Genomic DNA, 22,342 nt, shown 5'->3' with positions numbered 1-22,342 from the left:
GCTACACAGAGAAACCTTGTCTTGAAAAACAAAACAAACAAGCAAAAAACACATAAGCAGACTGCTATGGATACATGCAGAGGGCATGCTAGGCATAGGATATGTTTGTATTTACTTTAAATGTAAAAAAATATTAAATTTACTTTCTTGAGAAGTGCATGAAATAATGCAAGATATGATACCTTCTATTACAACATTAACAATAAAAGAAATTGTTACTCTTTTCCACCAGTGGTGTTCAGTCTTTTGCTACAACCCTAGTAAATCTAGGGATGAGGGGCTGGAGAGATGGCTCAGTGGTTAGAATACTGTCTGTTCTAACAGGTGCTGAGTTCAATTTCCAGAAGCCACATGGTGGCTCATAACCATCTGTAATATGATCTGGTGCCCTCTTCTGGCCTGCAGGTGCACATGCAAAATCTAGGGATGAGACTTTTCTTTCTTTGGTGACACCAACAAGTAGCTTTCTTTCATGTCCCTGTGAGTATGCCTGTCCCCATAGAGAGTTCTGGATGCCATGGAGTGGGGCACATTAGTACTTCTCCCAGGCAGAGGGACAGTGCTTGAGCTCCTTCTGAGACCCTATGGGAGCTCTAGAAGCCGACCGTGTCCTTGACTAGGGAGGCTCAGGCCAGCCCCAGCTGTGCATCACCGCTGGTGCCGCAGAATAACCCAGCTTCCCTTGCAGACGACCTCCCGTCCGTGCCTGTGTTCGACAGAACTCTGCCCGTGAAGCAGATGCACGTGCTCGAGGCCCTGGACCTTCTGGTTCTCAGAGCAGACAAAGGTGCTGCCCCTTAGACAGCTGCTGGGGAAGAGCAGGAGGGCGGGTGGCCCACCGGAGCTGCCCCCGGGGTCACTGGGTGTGTAGGTCGTGTCACTGTTCCTTTTCCTGGTGTCAGTGCTGTGGTCCTTTGGTGGGATAGTGGAGGGAGGGAGAGTTTGAGCCTCCCATGATTATGTCGAGGACATGCACTATGGGATACAGTTGCTTGCATCCTGGCACACCTCCCTGCCCTGGTTTGCACGTCTGCCCTGGGATTCTTCACAGGCCATCCGATGTCTCTGTGTAATCCCCTCTGCCTTCTCACCATCACCAGGGAAAGATGCCCGCCTATTTGTCTTCCGGCTAAGTGCGGTGCAGAAAGGCCTTGATGGCAGGCAGGCTGGAAGGAGCAGATCTGACTGCCGAGAAAACAAGCTGGAGAAAACCAAAGGTGAGGGCTGGGGAGTAAGTAACTCGGCGTTTGGAGTGCTTGCCTGGAACATTCTATCCCCAGCACTGCATAAGCCACCTCTGGCCACATAGCGGATTTGAGACACTGTCACAAGAGAAGAAAAAGTTATTTCTGTTAAAATGTTCAGGCTACTGAAAATTACAAATGAACAGTAGGGAGCCAAAGAAACGGTGCCTCCTTTGCGGTGAAAAGAGCATGAGAGCCGGGCGGTGGTGGCGCACGCCTTTAATCCCAGCACTTGGGAGCAGAGGTAGGCGGATCGCTGTGAGTTCGAGGCCAGCCTGGTCTACAAAGTGAGTCCAGGACAGCCAGGGCTACACAGAGAGACCCTCTCTCAAAAAACAAAAAGAAAAAGAAAAAGAAAAGAGCATGAGAATGGGGGTACAGGCCAGGGGGAGCACACTTGCCCTGGGGGAGTCCCAGAACTGCCTAGATGGAATCTCAGCTTCCCTGAGGAGCTAGAAAAATAGGAAAGCAGGTTGAGGATAAGGAGTTTCAGCCCTCGGGTGAGTTCGGCCCTCTTAACTACTCTGTAACAAAAGACACTTTGGGACTTTGGTTCTTGGAGTTCTGGTCAGCCTCTACTTCAGTTCCTGTTGTGCAGTAGATACAAAGGCAAGCCCTGGGACTGGAGCGATGGCACAGAGGGATCAAGGCAGTTGTTGCTCTTGCAGAGGACCCAGGTTCGATTCCTGGCATCTACATGGCAGTTCATAACTGCCTGTAGCTCCCCTTCTGACTTCCTCAGGCATCAGACACACACACACACACACACACACACACACACACACACACACGGTGCATGTATATACATGCAGGCCAAACACTTACACACACTGTCTTAGTTACTTTTCTATTGCTAGTTACTTTTCTATTGCTATGCTCAGATACCATGACCAAGTCGACTATAGAAGAAAGAATTTATTGCAGGCTTACAGTTTCAGAGGGTGAGTCAGTAACCAACATGGCAGCAGGCAGGCAGGCATGGCACTAGAGCAGTAGCTCACAGCTCATCTCTTGAGACAACCACCATGAGGCGGAGAGATGGGGTGGCCTTTGGAAACCTCAAGACCCAGTGACACACCTCCTCCAGCGAGGCCACGCCTCCTAATCCTTCCCAAACAGTGCCACCAGCTGGTGACCAAGCACTCAGATATATGAGCCATGAGGGCCGTTCTCATTCAAACCACCACACACATAAATAAATCTAACACAAATACAAGTAAATAAAGCCAAGTCCACATGCTGTAGAATAGAGGGGGCTTGCCTTGGCTAACCTTGTTTTCATGTCATCTTGCCTGCTGTATTTGTTATTTTTCTCCTTGCTGTGACCAAATATCAGACAAGAAGCAACTTAAGGGGAGGAACACCTAACCTTGCTTACAGCTTAAGAAGGGACGTGGCCCGTCGTGGCACAGGAGCATGCAACAACACTGCCCATCTGCAGTTCCATCTGCAGTCAAGAAGCAGAGTGCAAACAGGAAGTGGTAGTGGGGCTAGGCTGCAAGACCAACCCCCTAGCGACTCACTTCCTCCAATGAGGCTCCATCTCCTTAAGGTTCTGCAACCTTCCAAAACGGGGACACCAAGCCGGGGACCAAGTGTCCAAACACATGAGCAGGAAAGAAGCGTTTCAAATTGAGCACCACACCTGGTGTCCAAAACACAGTCTGTCCCTGAGTTATGCTTTATTTCAAGGATTCTTAGGAACCGTTCCCAAGGTCCCCAGCCTGGGGTCCTCCAGCCCTCCCTGCTCGTGTTGAATGTCACACTTCCTCTCCCCAGGATGCCACCTGTATGCTATTAACACTCACCACAGCAGAGAACTGAGGATTGTGGTTGCGATTCGAAACAAGCTGCTTCTCATCACAAGGAAGCAACACAACAAGCCAAGTGGGGTGCCAGGGGCCCCCTCAGTCCTGTCTCCCCTGTCGGAGTCTCCTGTTGAGGAATTCCAGTACATCAGGGTAGGTTTGCCGTCCAGCTTGCTGCTCTCCTGGCCCGGTGTTCACCTGACTCCCTCTCTGGTCCCAAGCCTGTCCCACTGCTCAGCAGCCCCTGTGGGCCCAGCCTCCCGTGCCCTCGCTTGCCCAGACATCTAAGCCGTGCCGTGTGCTCAGGCACAGTAACCTGGACGAGTCCTGGGCATGTGCACACAGCAGTGACCCTGCAGAGTCTCTCTTCCCACAGAGCTTCTAGTTGAACAAGAAATACCTGATACAGACACTGAGGCTGCACATGGTGGCATATGCCTTTAATCCTAGTCCTCAAAGACAGAGGCAGGCGGATCTCTGTGAGTTCGAGGCCAGCCTAGTCTACAGTCTACAGAGCAAGTTCCAGGACAGCCAAGGCTGTTACACAGAGAAATCCTGTCTCAAAACTCAACCTCCCTGACTAAAAAAAAAAAACAAAAAACCAACAATTAAAAGATAGGTACAAACAAAGGGCAGTGGGTAAAGGCTAGAGTGAGGAGGACCAGGCCTCCACCTATGAACAGACACTCAAATGAAGCAGGAATGGGAGGACGGCTGAGGAGAGCCAAGGCCCCTGAAGCCTCCTGAAGGCACAGTCACCCATGAGTGGCTGGTGCTGAGGAGACAAAGTGGCCAGTTCAGGAGATCTGAGAGCAGATTGCCTGCGGCCCGGAAGCCGTGGCAAGGACTTTGCCTCTGGCTCACAGGAAGGTAGGAGAAACTACTGGAAAGTTCAATATACAGAGGCAGAGTGTTTTAAAACAATAGAGTGACACTGGTGGCCAGGAGTGCCAATCAGGAGACCTGCTAAGAGCCAGAACAGGATCCAAGCATGCTGCAGTGGTCTTGGTAGCTGGAGAAGCAGAAAGAGGCCTAGGGCAAAGCTGTCCGCCAGCCTGTGTCTGCAGCACGAGCTGATGGGTTGAGGTTAGCCTCAAGACTGAGGCCTCCGGAAACTTCCCTTCCCCGTCATCCCACCTCTCCTTAAGGGCGGGGCGGCGTGGGGTGGGGGTGACCCTTTAATCTCAGCACTAGGGAGAGAACCAGGCAGGTCTCTGTGAATTTGAGGCCAGCCTGGTCCACATGGCAAGTTCCAGACAATCTGTCTGTTCCAGGATAGCCAGAGCTACATAGTGAGACCATGTCTCAAAAAAACAAAAACAAAAACAGCTACAGCTCATCAAACTGTAGAGCATGCCCAACGTTGGCCACTAGAACCAACTGTTGTTGCAGCAGGCAAACTGAGGTGTTTTCGCTCAAGGCCTCCTGAATTGTGCAGATAGGTTTCTGTAGCCGTTTGGGGGAGAGAACACTTGGACAGTTATATTAAAGCAGGTTAAAATCTTGTTCTGATTGGGTGTCTGCCCTCTCAAGGCTAATTACCACTGTGATAAAGATCTGTGTAGAGCAGTGTGGGAGTATGAGCTCTGAAGTCCAGTTCACGGAGTTCAAATCATAGCTTTACCACATGTAAACATGACCATAAGCAAGGACCTGACATGAGGAGCCACAGTTTCCTCCTCCATAAAGTGACGCCATACCCACGTCCCAGGGTTGCTGCAAGGAGTCAGTGAAAACACTGCAAGGTGCACGCGCGCGAAGCTCTCAGCCAGGCGGTCAGCAATTATTAGTTAATACGTCACAAGACAGAGCATGGAGGTGAAAGCCAACTCAACAGTGAAGTCAGATTGTGAAATTCTTTCCTGGCCTCCGCCCCTTCCTGCAGCCGAGGTCTGAGACCTGAGGGGAGATTACAGGAAGGGGTCCCGCCATCTGCAAAGCAAAGGCTCTGCTGTGGCCAGACAGGCTGGACTCTTCTGGAAGAAGAGACAGGCAGGCAGAGACTATCTGAAGATGGGCGCTGTGCCCTAACTGTGCCCCACTCTTCCTCGCCTGCACAGGAAATGTGTCTGTGTGACTCCCCAGCAGTGATGACCTTAGTGGATGGGCCAACAGAAGAGAGTGACAACCTCATCTGTGTGGCGTACCGCCATCAGTTCGATGTGGTAAATGAGAGCACAGGAGAAGCCTTTAGGCTGCACCATGTGGAGGCCAGCAAGGTGAGCTGACAGTCATAGGAACGGGTCAGTCAGAAGAGAAAGCAAGGGGTTGTGTCTTGTAGTTTTAGAAACTGTGGTATGGCTTCTTTAAATTTACATCCTCTAGTCGGGTGGGGGGGTTCATTCCTACAGTTCTTGAATTTGCGAGGCTGAGGCAGGAGGATCCCGAGTTCAAGGTTAACCTCGGCTACAGAGTAGTTTGAAGCCATGAGATCCCGCCTCAAAATAATTCTAACTGACGTGCCATGCATCTGTATCATATGATGTCCCCCTTAGGCTGGGGCACATGAAGCCGCCTTCCAAGGGCGGAGTTTATGGACTCCAGAGGGACAAGGAATGGGTACAACCCAGGCAGGCAGTGACAGCCTAGGCCCAGCTGTGTCCCAGACCTACTCTACTGTTTTATGCTGTCTTTAGGGAAAGACAGATAAAAATGGGCTGGAGAGATGGCTCAGCGGTTAAGAGCACTGACTGCTCTTCCAGAGGTCCTGAGTTCAATTCCCAGCAACCACATGGTGGCTCACAGCCATCTATAATGTGATCTAATGTGCACTGTATACGTAATAAATAAATCTTTTTAAAAAAAAAAAAAAGACAGATAAAAATGGAGACGTACTGGGCATTAGAGGCAGAGAACCTTTAACCGAATTTATATATCAGGAGGAGGCTGGGTTGGGTCTGTGGCTCTCCACAGCTGAGGGCTTCGGCCTCAGAGACTTCCTTCCACCTCATGTAAGATAGGCACAGTGCTGTCCTCTCTAGAGTTCCTGTGAGTGACACACACGACAACCCCTGTGAAGGTGAGCATTATGGGTAAACGCTCTTTACCCAGCACTTAGGAACATATAGGCATGATGCTGATTTCTGAGGGCTGAGGGCCACAGCTAGACACTCGTAGCTTAAGGAAGTTTTTCCGAGTGCCCCCACCTCAGGCACCGTCCACTACCCGTTGTCATTGCAGGTCAATTTTGTGGCGGCCATTGACGTGTATGAAGATGGAGATGCCGGCCTGCTCTTGTGCTACAACTGTAAGTCGGGGAGCTGTCTGTTCTTTGTGCACAGAAACAGCCTATTTTGGGCGTGGTGGGATGGGATCTCCTTTCTCCCTCCGACTGACTTGATAATCCTTTGCTGAGAAAAACCATCACACCAGGGAGCATCTAAACTCTGCATTCCTGACTGTACCACTCGCTGCAGCCCAGGCCTCCCAGAGCCATGCTTGCCAGAGCTGCTACCATGCGCCTGCTTCCAGGGTGTGGGGTGAGGACAGTGGCATCCAGCTAGCAGGCCTTATTGTGTACCAGGTAACCCCCATGTCATTCAAATTTTCACGTCCAGTGGCCCGCAGCAGGCTCTGTTGCTTCCTGCATGGAGAGCTAAGGCAAAGGAGGCTTGCAGAGGTGAACAAACTGCCTTCGTCAGGGCTATGTGCTACTCCGCATCAGGGCCAAGGTTTGCATCTGACCCTCTTGACCTCAGTACCAGACTTTATCATCTACTACTGCAGAAGATAAAATGTCCCTCATCTGAAGTGCTCAGGCCCAGAGTGCTTCAGACTTTGTATCTTTTAAACTCTGGGACAGTTCCTGAGCACAAGTTTTATTTATATTTTATGTACACTTTCTTAAGACCAGAAAGTAATTTCGTGAGTTTGTGTTGTTATTTTTAGAGTGGTTAATTTTTTACTCATATTTTAATTGTTATTTTTTTGTTATGAGATGAGGTCTCAGATAGTTCTGGCTACCCTGGAGCTCACTCTGTACACCAGGCTGGCCTCGAACCCACAGAGCTCTGCCTGCCTCTGCCTTCCAAGTACTGAGATTAGATACTCACACCACAGTGCCCAGCCAGAGTGTCTGAATTTTGGCTCTGACCATCAGATAAGATCAGGTTTGGTATTTTCCATATGTCAGCACTTACAAAGTTTCAGATACTGCATCAAATGTATATTTCAGATTCTTTTGGATTAGGGCTACACAAACTATAACTTTTCTTTTAACAGAGGCTCACTGTATGCCCCTGGCTAACCTGGAACTCTCTATGTCGACTAGGTTGGCCTTGAACTCAGAGAGATCTTCCTGCCTTTGCCTCCAAATAGCTGGAATTAAAGGTGTGAGCCGGAATCCCTAGCTTGTAAACTGTAACTTTTTACATTTCTCTGTTGTTAATGAAATCAGCCTAAAGGGGGCCTGTGTAGCTCGGTTAGGTTAGTTTGGGTCCAGTGGGCTTTGGCCAGAGCAAATGTATCAGATACCGACTTCCAGCATTTCAAGGGCAAATGGGGGGAGAAAGCTCACGATTAAAAATACTTGTCCCTCTTGCAGAGAACCCGGGTTCAGTTTCCAGCACCCACATGGCAATTCACCGCCATCTCTGACTCCCAGTTCCAGGGGATCTGATGCCCTCTTCTGACTTGGTTGGCACCAGGTGTGCATGTGGTGCACATACATGCATGCAGGCAAAACACTCAAATACATACAATGGCTACATGTTTTGTTTTGTTTTGTTTTGTTTTGTTTTGTTTTGTTTTGAGACAAGGTTTCTCTGTGTAGTCTTGACTGTCCTGGACTCACTTTGTAGACCAGGCAGGCTGGCCTTGAACTCACAGAGATCCACTTGCCTCTGCCTCCTGAGTGCTGGGATTAAAGGCGTGTGCTGCTATTGCCCGGCCTTACATCTTTTTTTTTTTTTAAGCAAATGGAAATAAGACCATTTCCTGGGTATGGTTTAACTAAAAAATAATAATAATCAGTCTCTAGAGTAGCAATTCTGGTGATAGCTCAGATACTGTGCTAAGTAATTGATAATTAAATGGAAAACCCAGTTATCAACACAGAAATTTGTCTGGTAAGTATCATCTTCAAAAGTCAAGACTTTAATAGGGACTATTCCAGAGAAGGCAGGACAGCAGCTCGCCGTCCCTGAGTCACCCCAAAGGAGCATGCATCCACAAGTTTTAGCTTAAGCATTCCTCAAGACAATGAATATTTAGAATTCAATCCTGTGGCTTTATTTTAAAAATCTATGCCTAGCCGGACAGTGGTGGCGCACATCTTTAATCCCAGCACTTGGGAGACAGAGGCAGGTGGACCTCTGTGACTTAGAGGCCAGCCTGGTCTACAAAGTGAGGTCAGGACAGCCAAGGCTACACAGAGAAACCCTGTCTCTCAAAAAAACAAAAAACAAAAACAAAAAAAAAAATCTATGCCAGGCGGTGGTGGTACGTACACACCTTTAATCCCAGCACTTGGCAAGCAGAGGCAGGCAGATCTCTATGAGTTCGAGGCAGCCTGATCTACAGAGCAAGTTCCAGGACAGCTAGAGCTGTTACACAGAGAAACCCTGTCTTGAAAGTAATTAATTAATTTTAAAAACCTATAAGGAAAGAACTGGCCCTCCCCACCCCATGAGAAACAAAACTAAACAAAAACTAAAAATAGGCTGGAGAGATGGCTCAGTGGTTAGAACACTGACTGCTCTTGTAGAGGACCTGAGTTCAGTTTCCAACAGCCGTACAGTGCCTCACAACCATCTGTAACTGTAGTTTCAAGGGATCTGATGTCACTTCTGGCCCCCATGGGCACCAGGTACACATGTGGTGCATAAACAACATGCAGACAAAACCTTCATACACACAAACCAACCAAACAAATACATATTTAAGTAAGCTAACTTTAAGATACCAGCACTCAACAGAATGCATCAAGAGGGTTGCAAGTCCCAGGCAAGCCTGGGCTACATGTCAAGATGCTGTCTCAAGTCATATCTACAACAATGATAGTTGTTACCATTATTTTAAAAGAAAAGTGTGTGGTAGGTACAACAGCTTACATAATGAACGGGGACTTTGTTTCCACAAAGACTTTCTTACTTTGTGAAGGTCTGAGCCCAATGTTCAGATGTCAGAATACACTAGGACTGGGTAGCAGAATTAAACTGGCCTTAATGTTGCCAAGGTTCAGCAAGGGGCATACACACATGGGCCAAGGTCTCTAGTAACATGTTAGGAGGCTGTACTAGTCAGGGCTAGAGAATGACTCTCTCTCTCTCTCTCATATATTATACATGTGTATATGATATATTATAAAAATATATATATCATATATTATGTATAAAGAGAATTTATTAGAATGACTTACAGGCTGTATTCCATCAATGGCTACCCATGAATGGAAGGTCCAAGAGCCCAGTAGTTGTTCAGTCCATGAGACTGGATGTGTCAGCTGGTCTTCAGTAGACTCTGGAATCCTGAAGAAACAGACTTTAATGCCAGTGAAGGGATGGACTTGCTAGTGAGGGTGAGCAAGCAGGCAGAGAGAGCGCTTCCTTCTTCCAGTTCCTTATATATGCTAACAGCAGAAGGCGTGGCCCAGGTTAGAGGTGAATCTTCCCACCTCACTGATCCGGATTAAAGGTGTGCCCTCCCACTGCACAGATCTGGATAAGCAGTGGCTCTTTCCACTTCAAATAGTAAGCAAAAGTCCCTCACAGGTGTGCCCAGCCTTTTGGGTTTTAGTTTTAAAAGATTTAGTCTTTTGACTACATTGCAGATGTTGCCAAGTTGACAACCAAGAATCACCATTACAGAGGGCATATGCAACTCCCCCCATGCTTGTAACCTGCCTTGGCCTGGAGAGATGGCTCAGAGGTTAAGAGCACTAGCTGCTTGCCCTTCAAGAGGTCCTGAGATGAATTCCCAGCAACCACATGGTGGCTCACAACCATCTGTAATGAGATCTGGTGCCCTCTTCTGGTGTGCAAGGGTACATGCAGGCAGAATACTATATAATAAATAAATTAATCTTAAAAGAGTGACATGCCTTGTAGAAAGGCTTCCTCCACCCATGGGCTGCCCATTCTGGATCTTTCTCTGGCATGATGACATGGCGCAGGTAGGAAGCTCACGAGCTCTGCAGCCTGGCCCAGCTTCATTCAAACCCCCCATCCCTGTAGAGCTGGGAGACTCAGGGCAGACCACCTCACTCTCCCAGCCTCAAGCTTATCTTCCAAGTGAGCTTACAGGATAACAGCATCTACTTTCTGAAGTCAGACAGATTAAATGGACAGTCTTCTTAAAGGCCCATGCTTGGCGGGCAGTACGTTTCCTCCAGGTGGCAGCTGTTAGCATACATGGTGACAATATTATTCTTGCTGACTGCCTCACAACCCTCAGCATCTGGCCATTTGTAATGAACTCGGGAGAGCCTGGTGTGGTGACTTGTCATCCCAGCACTTGGGAGGCTGAGGCAGGAGCATTGCTGCAAAGTCAAGTCCAGCCTGGGAGCAAGGAACCAGGGGGAGGAGGATGCCGGCCTCGTGGCCTGCTCGCCGTGTCTCTGGCTGCAGGGAGCTAGGTGCTGTCTCTAACAAAACCAGTTGCTCTCATTTCCATTGCAGACAGTTGCATCTATAAAAAGGTTTGCCCCTTTAACGGTGGCTCTTTTTTGCTTCAACCCTCGGCATCGGATTTCCAGTTCTGTTGGAACCAGGCTCCATATGCAATTGGTAAGAAAAACCTTCATCGTGGTCCTGTGGCCCCCGGCCGATTCCCCCTGCAGGGCTTGGTCTCCCTTCCAAACTACCGCACATTTTGGGGCATGGCCGTTCTTCAAGTCCTCTGCTGTTAGATCGTTTTTATGCTCCCGTTTTAGACTCATGTGCCCCCCTGGCTCTTCTCAGTTCCTAGGCACATGACATTTGAGAGCAATTAAATGTAACTTGTCAGTACCTGGCAGCCTTTTCTAAAATCCAAAAGCCAGGTCTCCAGCCAGCGCACTGACTGGCTCGGGGAGAAACACAGAGATCAGTTCTTACCTGCCTTGAAACCTGAGCGTCCAGAACCTCAGGGGCTGGCAAAACACCTGCCACTAAGATGCCAGAGTGGGCCTGGCAAGATGGCTCAGCTGGCACAGATGCTGAAAGCCTGATGACCTGACCCACATGGTAAAGGAAGAAAACTGACTCCTGCAAGCTGTCCTGTGACCACCACATATGCACCCCAACCAACCACCACATACACATGAAAATGTAGTTTTAAAAAGCAAAATCAAGGTGGGTGGTGTCATACACCTTTGATCCCAGCACTCAGAAAACAGAGGAAGATGGGTCTCTGAGTTCCAGGACAGCCAGGGCTACACAGAGAAACCCTGTCTCAAAAAACAAAACACACACACACACACACACACACACATACATACATACACACGCATACACATACACACACGCATACACACACGCACACAAAAGAAAAAATCAAGTCAAGTTCCTGGATGTTGATATGGCTTCATGGTACAGTGCTTGCCTGGCATCCACAAAACCCTGAATTCTTTTCCCAATGCTACAAATAACAGGAATAAAAACTTTAAAATTAAAATCAGGATATGAGTAGTGAAGGTTGTGTTTATGGAGCCACAATAGATGTTAGAGAGTCACCCCAAAGTCAAGAGTGCCCCCATTAGGACTGTTTTTTCTTCCTGCGATATGGGCTGTGGTAGCACAGGCCTATAACCCCGGCACTTGGGTAATGAAGATAAAAGGTTCATTAGATGCTCAGGGACACCAGCAAACTCAAGACAGCTTGTCTAAAAACAAACAAACAACCCCTCTCTGCTAGAAGGCCCACAGCAGAGAGTGAGGAAGGCACATGGTGAGGCTTCGATGACAGATGAGGTACGTAGTCCAAAAGATGGAATGGAAACTGACCTCTGGGCTTTGAGCCAAACACTGGAGAGATGAGGACCAGAGGCATAGCACATCAGAATGAGTCACCAAGGACTCAGACCCAACAGGTCACTATGCAAAGCACAGAGGGAGAAGGCCAGGGTGGGCAGTGAGGCATGAAGGGCCAGTCAAAAGACACAGGTACAACGGAGAAGTAGCTGTGGTGCGGGAAGTCAGCTTGTCGTAACAACCCTGTGAGGAGCGGTGCCGCCTGGGACAAAAACAAAGCATCCAAGTGCAGGGATGCTTTGAAGGACACAGCTACTGCCTGTACCACGAGGCTGGAGGGGTGCAGGGAAGGGATGGCAGTGCTGGAGAGCCATGGTCAGAGCTGGGTTGGAAGAGTAAAGGAAAGATCCCCAAGCAGGCCGCCACATGGCGACTACAGGCAAAGTCCCACAAGACTGGGCAACTGAGCCACCAGAAAACCAAGTAACGGGGCTTCAGACAGGGCCATAGCCATGACACCTGAGAGGCAGGCCACCCGTGTGAAGCATGGACGTTTCTAGGGCGGTGAGGATGCCGGAGCAAGCAAAGCCGCCTAGCCTACAAGCCCGCCTGTTCCCTTGCAGTCTGCGCCTTCCCGTACCTCCTGGCCTTCACCACCGACTCCATGGAGATCCGCCTGGTGGTGAATGGAAACCTAGTCCACACGGCAGTTGTGCCGCAGCTGCAGCTCGTGGCCTCCAGGGTGAGTGGAGTGCAATTGTATGGCCTTAGCACCCTGAGGTGTCAAGGGAACAAAACTCGTGGCTTATCACTTCAGGGCAGCTGCTCTGTGTCAAGATGGCAGGAGAGAGGTGGGAGCAGACAAGAATGTCCACTGGGGTTCTCACAGGCGCCCTCCATGAGCTTCCCAAATGCTCTCTCAGGGCTGGTGAGATGGCATGTAAAGCATCCGCTGTGCACACCTGATGCCACAGGTCAGTCCCTGGGAGCCATACAAAAGGTGGGACAGGACCAGCTCCGCAAAATGCTCCCTGCTTTGGGGAAAGAGCCATTGGTCCTAGTGGCAGCTGGGGAACACTCAACTGTGTACCTTCTTCCCTTAATTTTTAGTTATGGTGTGTGTGTGTGTGTGTGTGTGTGTCTGTCTGTCTGTCTGTCTGTCTGTCTGTCTGTCTGTCTGTCTGTCTGTGACTGCATGTGTATGTGCCCGTGCACCACAACACACATGTCAAAATCAGAGGACAAGCAGCTCCTTCCTTTTACTATATGGGTCTCAGATTGCAATTCTAGTTGTCGGGCTTGGCGGCCAGTGCCTTTACCCTGCACCCTCCTCCATGCTTGCTGACAGTGTAGTTTCTATTTGAGTTCCCCCCCCCCCCACTAACTCACATCCTCTAACTCAGAGGAGGAGCAAATCTGAAGGCCACTGGAAAAGATGACCTCCCAGCGTGTCTCTGTCTAGTGCCCTCAACATGAGTCAACCGCACAAGGGCCCTCTCACTCCTCCAGTCTAGGATAGTGCCCTTGTCTCCTTCCCTATAGCCCCTTCTCAATCCTGATCTTTTTTAAAGGGGGATCTTTTTTTTAAATACTTTATTTAATTTTAATTTATGTGTGTTGGTGTGAAGGGTGTCAGATCTTGGAGTTACAGACAGTTGTGAGCTGCCATGTGGGTGCTGAGAATTGAACCCTGGTCCTTTGGAAGAGCAGGAAGTGCTCTTAACCACTGAGCCATCTCTCCAGGCCCCTCAATCCTGCTCTTAATCATGCTGGTTGGAAGCAGCTGCTCCTCTGCTGCCCTGCTGCCTTGGCTGTGAGCACAGGGCCTGGGCTGTCCTCCCAAGTGGCAACCTCAGTGTGCACACCAGAGCTCCCAAAATGTGTCATGTTTAAAACGTGTGCATGTGTGTTTGATGACTGTTTACTGATGTAGCATACACAGTCTTAGTTATAGATAACAGTAAAATATGCTCATCTTCATAAAACCCAGTACCACTTATTCTAAAAAAAAAAAAAAACCTTTTTTATTTTTGCTGAGCCCTTGTATCCACACCAAGCTACAGGTTCAGCTCCACCCTGAGTTTAAGGTGGAGTCCTACCTCAGTCTACCCAGTATTGTCCCCGTGGGCTTATGACAAGACATCAGTCATGAAGCCAGATGTGCTGCTCGCATCTGCAAGTCCAGCACCTGAAAGGCTATGTGGAGAATTGCTGTTGGGTTTGAGGCCAGTACAAACTATGTGGTGAGGTCAAAGCTAGCCTGGGAAACAAAGACTTTGACTCAGGAGCCAGGCACACACCCGTAACTCCAGCACTCAAGAGGCAGAGGCAGGTGGATCTCTGTGAGTTTGAGGCCAACCTGGTCTACAAAGTGAGATCAGGACAGCCAAAGCTACACAGAGAAACCCTGTCGTGAAGAAAACAAACAAAACAAAACAAAAGACATTGACTCATTTGACTCAGAAATTTTAAATATGTAATCTACTGCTGAACTTTCTGGGCTGGAGAGACAGGCCAGTGGTTAGGATCCCTGGATGTTCTTGCAGAGGACCCAGGGTCAGTTCCCAGCACCCGTGTGGTGGCTCACAATGTCAGTTCCATGGGATCCAGTCCTTCTGACCTCCTTGGGCTCCTGTATGTGCATGGTGCACACAGACACATAAATTTAAATGATGTTTTAAAAATATTTCTCACCAGAAAAAAATCATGCTTCTTTTTTTGTCATTTTTGGTTTGTCTATGGTTTTTGGTTTCTGGAGGCGGGGTTAATTTGTGTAGCCTTGGCTGCCCTGGACTCACTTTATAAACCAGGCTGTCCTCGAACTCACAGTGAGCCACCTGCCTCTGCTTCCCTGAGTGCTGGGATTACAGGTGTGTGCCACCATGCCCAGCTGGTCAAATCATACCTTTTAAACCAGAATTTACTCCAGCTGCAGCCCTAGACTCAACACACTTTATCCAAGTTCTCACTGGTACCACTCACCAGTGTCTGTGGTCATAGCATCCATCCATTGGGTATGGCTAACACCAGAGTCAGGAAAAACCACACAGGAGTTCCCAAATAACAGTAAATGTAGCCAAATAATTAAGAATGGTTGAGTTCTGATGTTGAGGATCTTTGTCTCTAACATATTTTAGTTTGTGCCATAAGGCCTGGGGAGAGGGCCCAACAGGTCAAAGTGCTTTCAGAGCAAGAATGAGGACCTGAGTTCAAATCCCAAGCACCCATGTAAAATTCTGCATGTGGTCACATGCAAGCCTGAAACCCCAGTGCTGTAAGGGACAGAGACAGGGGGATTTCTTAGGCCTACTGGCCACCAGCTAGCTCCAGGTTCAGTGAGAGACCCTGTCCTAAGGAAGTCAGGCGGAAAGAGATGGAGCAGGACACCTGACTTCTCTTTCCTCCATGCAGGCACACAGTCAAGCATATTACTCACATATGGGGATAAACACCACACACACAAAGCTAATTTTATAGCTTTTCATTTTTATTGGTAGCAGTGTTTAAGATCTGACTTACAAAATTTTTGAGAGTCGGCTTTCAGAAACACATATAATGTCCCACTGCTGTGGTTGCCAAAATCAGCACATCCAGACATGCTGGTGTACCTGCGGACCCTGTGAGGCAAACATCCATCCCCCTGCAGAATGGGCCTGACTGAATCCCTGAGGTCTGTCCCAGTTCTGAGACTCCTGTGGGAAGTGTGTGTGTTGGGTCGGGTTGGGTTTGAAGATGTGTGGCAAGTGCAGAGACAAGGAAAACAAATCCTCGGGGAAATTCTAGCTGGATCAGACCGAGGTCTGCACTGCATGCTGAGGAGGTCGGGAGGCCCTGTCCAAGCCTGGGACCCAGTCAGGGCCTTGGCAGTGGTGTGGGTGTGTGCAGAGCCTGGGAGATAAGGCAGCTAGTAACACTTGCTCTTTCTCTCTAGTCAGATATATACTTCACAGCAGCCACGGCTGTGCATGAGGGCTCATCTGGAGGCAGCTCAAAGGGAGCCAGCGCCCACACGTCTCCTCAGACGCCGCCGTCCCGGGACACTCCACTGTTTCCTTCTTCCCTGGGGGAAGGTGAATTCCAGCTGTTACTGTCCTATTAACAGATGCTGCAGAGTCTGGTGGCCTTGGGGTATTGTCAGAGCTGGACATATCGCTGCTAAAGAAGTTACTCTTCAGCCTCAGCATATACCACACTACCTTAATCCTAGCACTCAGGAGGTAGAGGCAGGTGGATGTCTGTGAGTTCCAGGCCAGTCTGGTCTGCAGAGTGAATTCCAGGACAGTCAGGACTATGTAGGGAGACACTGTCTCCAAAAATACAAAACAAACAAACAAACAAAAAACCCAAAAACAGAATCAAAGAAAGAGTTGTCGAAGGTGTCGCTATCTAAAGCCAGTTTAAAAAGAAAAAAACAAAAACTAGCTTGGCTATGCTCCTAACACTTGTGAGGTTGAGTGAGACAGAGGATCCCACATTCAGGACCAGCCTGGACTGGGTGAGAGAGACCTGTCTTAAAAATAAACCAGTAATAAACTTTGTTCTCTGAATTGGCAAAATTTTTAAGAAACATTATATTATAATAATAGTGTTAATAGGCTGGGTGTGGTGGCGCACACCATTAATCCCAGCACTTGGGAGGCAGAGGCAGATGGATCTCTGAGTTTGAGGCCAGCCTGGTCTCCAAAGTGAGTCCCGGACAGTCAAGGCTACACACAGAAACCCTGTCTCAAAAAACAAAAACAAAATAAATAATAATAATAATAATAATAATAATAATAATAATAATAATAATAATAATGCCAGAAGACATGTTGGTGCATGCCTTTAATCCAAGCACCTTGGAGGCAAAGGCAGGTGGATCACTTTGAATGCAAGGCCAGCCTGGTCTCTATACTGAGTTCTAGGACAGCCAGGGCTACCTAGAGAAACACCAGCTCAAATTAATTAATTAATTAAAATTACAAAATAGGGGCTGGAGAGATGGCTCACTGATTGAGAGTGCTGCCTCCTTTCCAGAGGTCATGAGTTCAACTCCCAACACCCACATTGTGGCTCTGTGATCTAATGCCCTATTCTGCAGACAAATCACTCATATACAACAAATAAATAAGTTTTTTTTTTAATTACAAAAAAGAACCAGGAGGAGGAGAGAACGAGACAAATGTGTCTGAGGAGACAGCTTGTTCAGCAAAGTGTGCTGGCTATGAGGACCTGAGTTCAGATCCCAAGCACCCATGGAAAAGGCCAGGCATAGCGGTGTGCACCCACAAGTGCAGTGCCGAGGTCAAGAGGACCCCTGGGTGCACTGATTAGCCAGTTAGCAAGTGCCAGATTCTGTAAGAGGCCCTGTCTCAAAAAGTAAGTTGGAGGCACCTGATGTAGACCTCTGGCCTGCGCGCGCGCGCGCGCACACACACACACACACACACACACACACACACACACCATGTAAAACAGAAGAAATCCCATTACATAAAACATTGCTTCAGTAGGGAAAAGGAAAATAAAGCCAGAGGGCATCCAGCTTGCAGCGTCACATGTTTTTCCTGGGGTGGGGGTGGCAGTGCTGCTGAGTTTTACAGCTAAATGTGCAGCCTTGAGGCCTCAGTGTGTCGCTCTGGTTTGGCTTATGTTCAGAGGCCTTTGCCAGACTCCTGTGAGGCTAGGAGCCAGCATCTCTTGTCGCTTCTTGCCCCTTCAGTCATCTTTAGCGTGCATTGGTAGGGTAACGCCCAGGGAGTTCCTTGCTCTCCTTGTCTCATCTCGTTTTCTGTGCAAGCATATCTGGCAGCAAGTATATTTTATCAAATTCACTCCAAAGAGGTGAGTGCGGTGGCGCACGCCTTTAATACGAGCACTTGGGAGGCAGGACAGATGCATCTCTTTGAGTTCGGGGCCAGCCTGGTCTACAAAGCGAGTCCAGGACAGCCAGGCCTCTGTTACACACACAAAAAAAACCTGGTTTTGGAAACAAACAGAAAAACAAAAAATTCACTCAAAAGGAAGCTTCTTCATGCTAATTATACTAAGGAATAAGAAGTTGTTTTCAGGTCATTAAGAGGGTCAGAGGGTAAAAGCACTTGCCATCAGGCCCTGATGACCTGAGTTGAGTCCCTGTGTCCCACAGATAGGAGAGAAATGAGTCCTGCAAATTGTCTGCTGATCTCCACATATGCACATGCGCAGGCACACACACATACACACACACATACGTATGTATGTACACACACACACACACACTCAATAAATGTAATTTAAAAGTTTTAAAGAAGAAATTGTTCCATTGTAAATAAGCCTAAAATTCTGGTCTTTTTCAAATTGTGTTTCAGGTGAAATTCAGTCTAAAAATCTGTACAAGATTCCACTTAGAAACCTTGTGGGCAGAAGCATCGAGCGACCTCTGAAATCGCCCTTAGTCTCCAAGGTCATCACCCCACCCACCTCCATCGGCCTTGGCATCGCTGCCATTCCTGTCACTCATTCCTTGTCCCTATCTCGCATGGAAATTAAAGAAATAGCAAGCAGGACCCGCAGGGAACTGCTAGGTAATGACAGCTGCCAGGGTTTGTCCCCACAGCTTGTAAATAGACGAGTGGGCTTTCATCTTTGGAAACCTGAGGTTAAAAAGGAAACTTGGGGCCAGTGAGATGGCGCAGCGGGTACCAGCACTCGCCTCAAGCTTGACAACCTGAGTTCCAGCTCCAGGACACACGGGGTTGAAGGAGAGAATTGATGTCCTCAGGTTGTTCTCTCATCTCCACACACACGCACAGCACACCGTGACATACAAGCACCCACATCACACAACACAAATAAATGTAATAACAATTTAAAGGGACCCCCCTTTCAGAAGAGATTCCATCACTCATATTACCCCATCCCTGGAGAATATTGGAGCATTTCCCACCAGGGATGGTGGTGGCTTCTCTTGGATAGGACAGAAAACTGCCAAGCCCTGTTAATAAGAACACTATAGGGCTCCAGGCGTGGTGGCGCATGCCTGTAATCACAGCACGAGGGAGGCAGAGGGAGGCAGATCTCTGTGAGTTCGAGGCCAGCCTGGTCTACAAAGTGAGTCCAGGACAGCCAAGGCTACACAGAGAAACCCTGTCTTGAAAATAAACAAACAAACAAACAAACAGGGCAGGAAAACAGGAGGGAAGTGGGATGGATCTGACCAAAACATATCATATGCCTGTGTATAATTCCCTAAGAACTTTTAAATTTTGTAAATAAAAAAGGCATTTTTCAGCCAGACAGTGGTAGCACACGCCTTTAATCCCAGCACTCGGGAGGCAGAGGCAGGCAGATCACTGTGAATTCAAGGACAGCCTGGTTTACAAATCGAGTCCAGGATAGTCAAGGCTACACAGAGAAACCCTGTCTTGGGGGAGGAGGGAAAGGGCATTTTCTGTCCCTTATGGTAACGACCCACTGGCCTGTGATTCTCTTCTGCAATGCAGGTCTCTCTGATGACAGTGGACCCAGATCAGAAGGACCACCAAGGGCCAAATCAAAACCCCGGAAACGGTTAGAAGAAAGTCAAGGAAGCCCCAGGCCAGAGACTGTGAGGTCAGCTAGCAATGACAGGTAAAAAGAGGCAGCCCCTGCTCCAATGGTGGCCTAGTGATTCCAGCATGCCTGGGAGGTCCAGGAGCCTGGAACCCTGCAGGCTCAGCACCCAGCCCCACTCTGAAGGGCCCAGAGAAGACAGCTGATGGGATTGAGACAAGAGGACACTGTCACCAGCAATCAAGCAAATGTTCCCTAAAATATATTAAGAAGGCCGGGCAGTGGTGGCACATGCCTTTAATCCCAGTACTTGGGAGGCAGAGGCAGGCAGATTGCTGTGAGTTCAAGGCTAGCCTGGTCTACAAAAAAAGTCCAGGATAGTCAAGGCTACACAGAGAAACTCTGTCTCGAAAAAACAGAATATATATATATTAGCGACACTCAGCTAGAGCCTTGCCTGACCTACACACATGTAAACATACATGAGAAAGAAACAACAGAGAAACTTTTTTTTTTTTAGTTTCACTATTTGGCCCTGGCTAACCTAAAACTCACTATGTAGACCAGGCTGGCCTCAGATTCACAGAGACCCACCTGCCTATTTCCCTAATGCTGGGATTAAAGACATACACCACCACACCCAGCCCTAGAAAGAAACCTTAACATGTATGTGATGTATTTTGACCATCGTCATACAGACACACGCGCATGCACATTCCTCTCGCCTGTCGTCTCCCCACACCAATGCACACACTCCCACTGCTCTCTCTCCTAAGAGACTGTTCTTGGCTCACTAGTCAGATGGGAAAAAAAAAAAAAGATTGCTTAGTAAGAGTTGAGAGTCAGCCAGGTGTGGTGGCTCACGCCTTTAATCCCAGCACTCGGGAGGCAGAGGTAGGCGGATCGCTGTGAGTTCGAGGCCAGCCTGGTCTACAAAGTGAGTCCAGGATGGCCAAGGCTACACAGAGAGACCCTGTCTCGAAAAACCAAAAAAAAAAAAAAAGAGTTGAGAGTCAGGGACTTTGCGGCACTGTGAGCAGGAAGAGTCTTCTGAACAGAGTTGAGAACACGTGAATACACGCTTGTTGCCTCACAGCACGCTGTGCCCCCAGCAGTGCATGCGCACCTCCTGGGGAGTAATGGGAGCCCTGTCTGTGTCGCACTCTTGACTCAGCCACCCACAGGTCTGCTATAAAACTTAAAAGGCAGCAAGGGAGCTGGAGATGGCTGTGGCTGAGGGCACTGGCTGCTCTCACAGAGGCCGAGAGGCCCAGCACTCACATGGAGTCACAACCGTGTGTAAATCCAGCTTCAGGGGACGCAGTGCCTACTTCTGGCCTGTGTGGGCACCAGGCACTCAGATGGTACGTAGACTTTTTTTTACATAAAATAAACATTAAATAATTTTTTTACAAGTCAGCCAGGCTGGGCATGTGGCACTTGAGAGGACAAAGGCAGATCTCTTCAAGCTCAAGTGCAGCCTGGTCTAATGAGTATTAGACCAACCAGAGCTACAAAGTAAGACCCTGCCTCAAAATATCAAAAATAAAAATAAAGAGCCTTAAACAAACAAATACAGCAGACCCCACTGTGAGTGACTGGGCATGATGGCTCAGGCCTGGAATGCTAGCACCTGGGAAGTAAACACAGGGGAATCCTGTAAGGTCAAGGCCAGCCTGACCCTGTCTGGCAATAATATTATTAAGGGGCTGGAAAGATAGCTCAGGAATTGAGAGCATTCACTGTTTGATCTTCCAGAGGACCCAGCACCCCACGGTAGCTCACAATCACCTCCAGTTCTAGAGGATCCGACACCCTCTTCTGGCCTCTGTGGGCACAGGAATGAGCGCTGTGTACAGACATACATGCCGACAAAGCATCCATATGCATAAAATAAAAATAAATAAACTTAATAACACTCAATGATAAGATGCCAGGTAGAAGGTCCACTTTGAAGAATAGAGGAAGCAGCACAGGGCTAGCTTGGAATAAAGGATGAGAGTGCGGAAACTGCCTCAGACAGCACGCAGCCTGCAGCCAGAGACACTGGGACAGAGTGTGAGGGAGGCAGCAGGAGGGCCAGCGGGTGGAGTAGGGCCAGGGGCTCCAGAGGCGGGGGAGGGGGGTGGCATCTGTGGAATCAGAAACTCAGAAGTGACACCCTGCACCTCCTCAGCTTCCTCCCTTCACCCCATGGTAGAGAACAGAAGGCAACAAGCCACGGTGCCGTGTTCCGTGGATTGCCCCAGACCCTTTGACAATGGCTTCTCTCTTCCAGGATCCCATCAGGAGTTTTGGAAAGCCCTGCTTCTGAAGCCAATCCTGAGGGCCGTAACCACTCGACAAGCTCTGAGCAGGACCCCGTGGTGGACAAAGAAGGCAGCCCGGGCTCAGGCAGCAGCCCCTTCCAGCTCATGGCCTGCTCAGAGGAAGACATCATTGATTTGAAGTAGGCTGTGTGTCGGTGGCCATCCTCAGTTTTCTTACGCAGGTCTCTACTGTCTAAGCAACTCCAAACGTCCTGTCTCAACAAAATGCGCCTTCAGCCAGGCAGCGGTGTATCGGACCAAACCTCCTGCTCCCTCAGCCAGGTTGGGTCACTCTCCAGTGTCCAGTGCCATCTTTCTTGACCCTTGTTTCTTTCCGTTCAAAAACCGCCAGTCCCCTTGTAATAAAGGTGGTAGATTTCACTGAAGTTTTAGATCAAAACTTTGAATAAATCAAAACTGTTCATTCTTATCCTCTGCAACCCTTCTCTTATATTTTATAGATTTAGATGGAAATTATTTTTTTCGTAAATTTTGACTTATGACACATACTATGTTTCTTTTATGAAGAAAAGATGCTGCTTTTTAATTTTATTATAAATAAGTTTTCTTTCTGCACCTTG

The 22,342-nt window shown here is 48.5% G+C and overlaps 1 protein-coding gene across 4 annotated transcripts in view; it reads left to right on the top strand.

Annotated features, from left to right (window-relative positions):
* GARNL3 (GTPase activating Rap/RanGAP domain like 3) overlaps nt 1-22,342 on the top strand; it is a 146,914-nt gene extending 124,572 nt beyond the window's left edge. For all 4 annotated transcript variants that reach the window (XM_084799369.1, XM_084799371.1, XM_084799370.1 and 1 more), the window contains 11 exons: nt 689-787; nt 1,101-1,217; nt 3,024-3,205; nt 5,113-5,271; nt 6,233-6,299; nt 10,669-10,776; nt 12,564-12,682; nt 15,872-16,010; nt 18,270-18,485; nt 19,404-19,530; nt 21,731-22,342. In XM_084799369.1, coding sequence (XP_084655495.1) covers nt 689-787; nt 1,101-1,217; nt 3,024-3,205; nt 5,113-5,271; nt 6,233-6,299; nt 10,669-10,776; nt 12,564-12,682; nt 15,872-16,010; nt 18,270-18,485; nt 19,404-19,530; nt 21,731-21,905 — 1,508 coding nt within the window. In that variant the 3' untranslated portion in view covers nt 21,906-22,342. The remainder of the gene's footprint in view (nt 1-688; nt 788-1,100; nt 1,218-3,023; nt 3,206-5,112; nt 5,272-6,232; nt 6,300-10,668; nt 10,777-12,563; nt 12,683-15,871; nt 16,011-18,269; nt 18,486-19,403; nt 19,531-21,730) is intronic.

Source organism: Acomys minous (genome assembly GCF_964271855.1).
Source record: "Acomys minous genome assembly, chromosome: 10".
NCBI classification, from domain to species: Eukaryota; Metazoa; Chordata; class Mammalia; order Rodentia; family Muridae; genus Acomys; species Acomys minous.
This window is presented reverse-complemented; position numbering and strand designations above follow the sequence as displayed.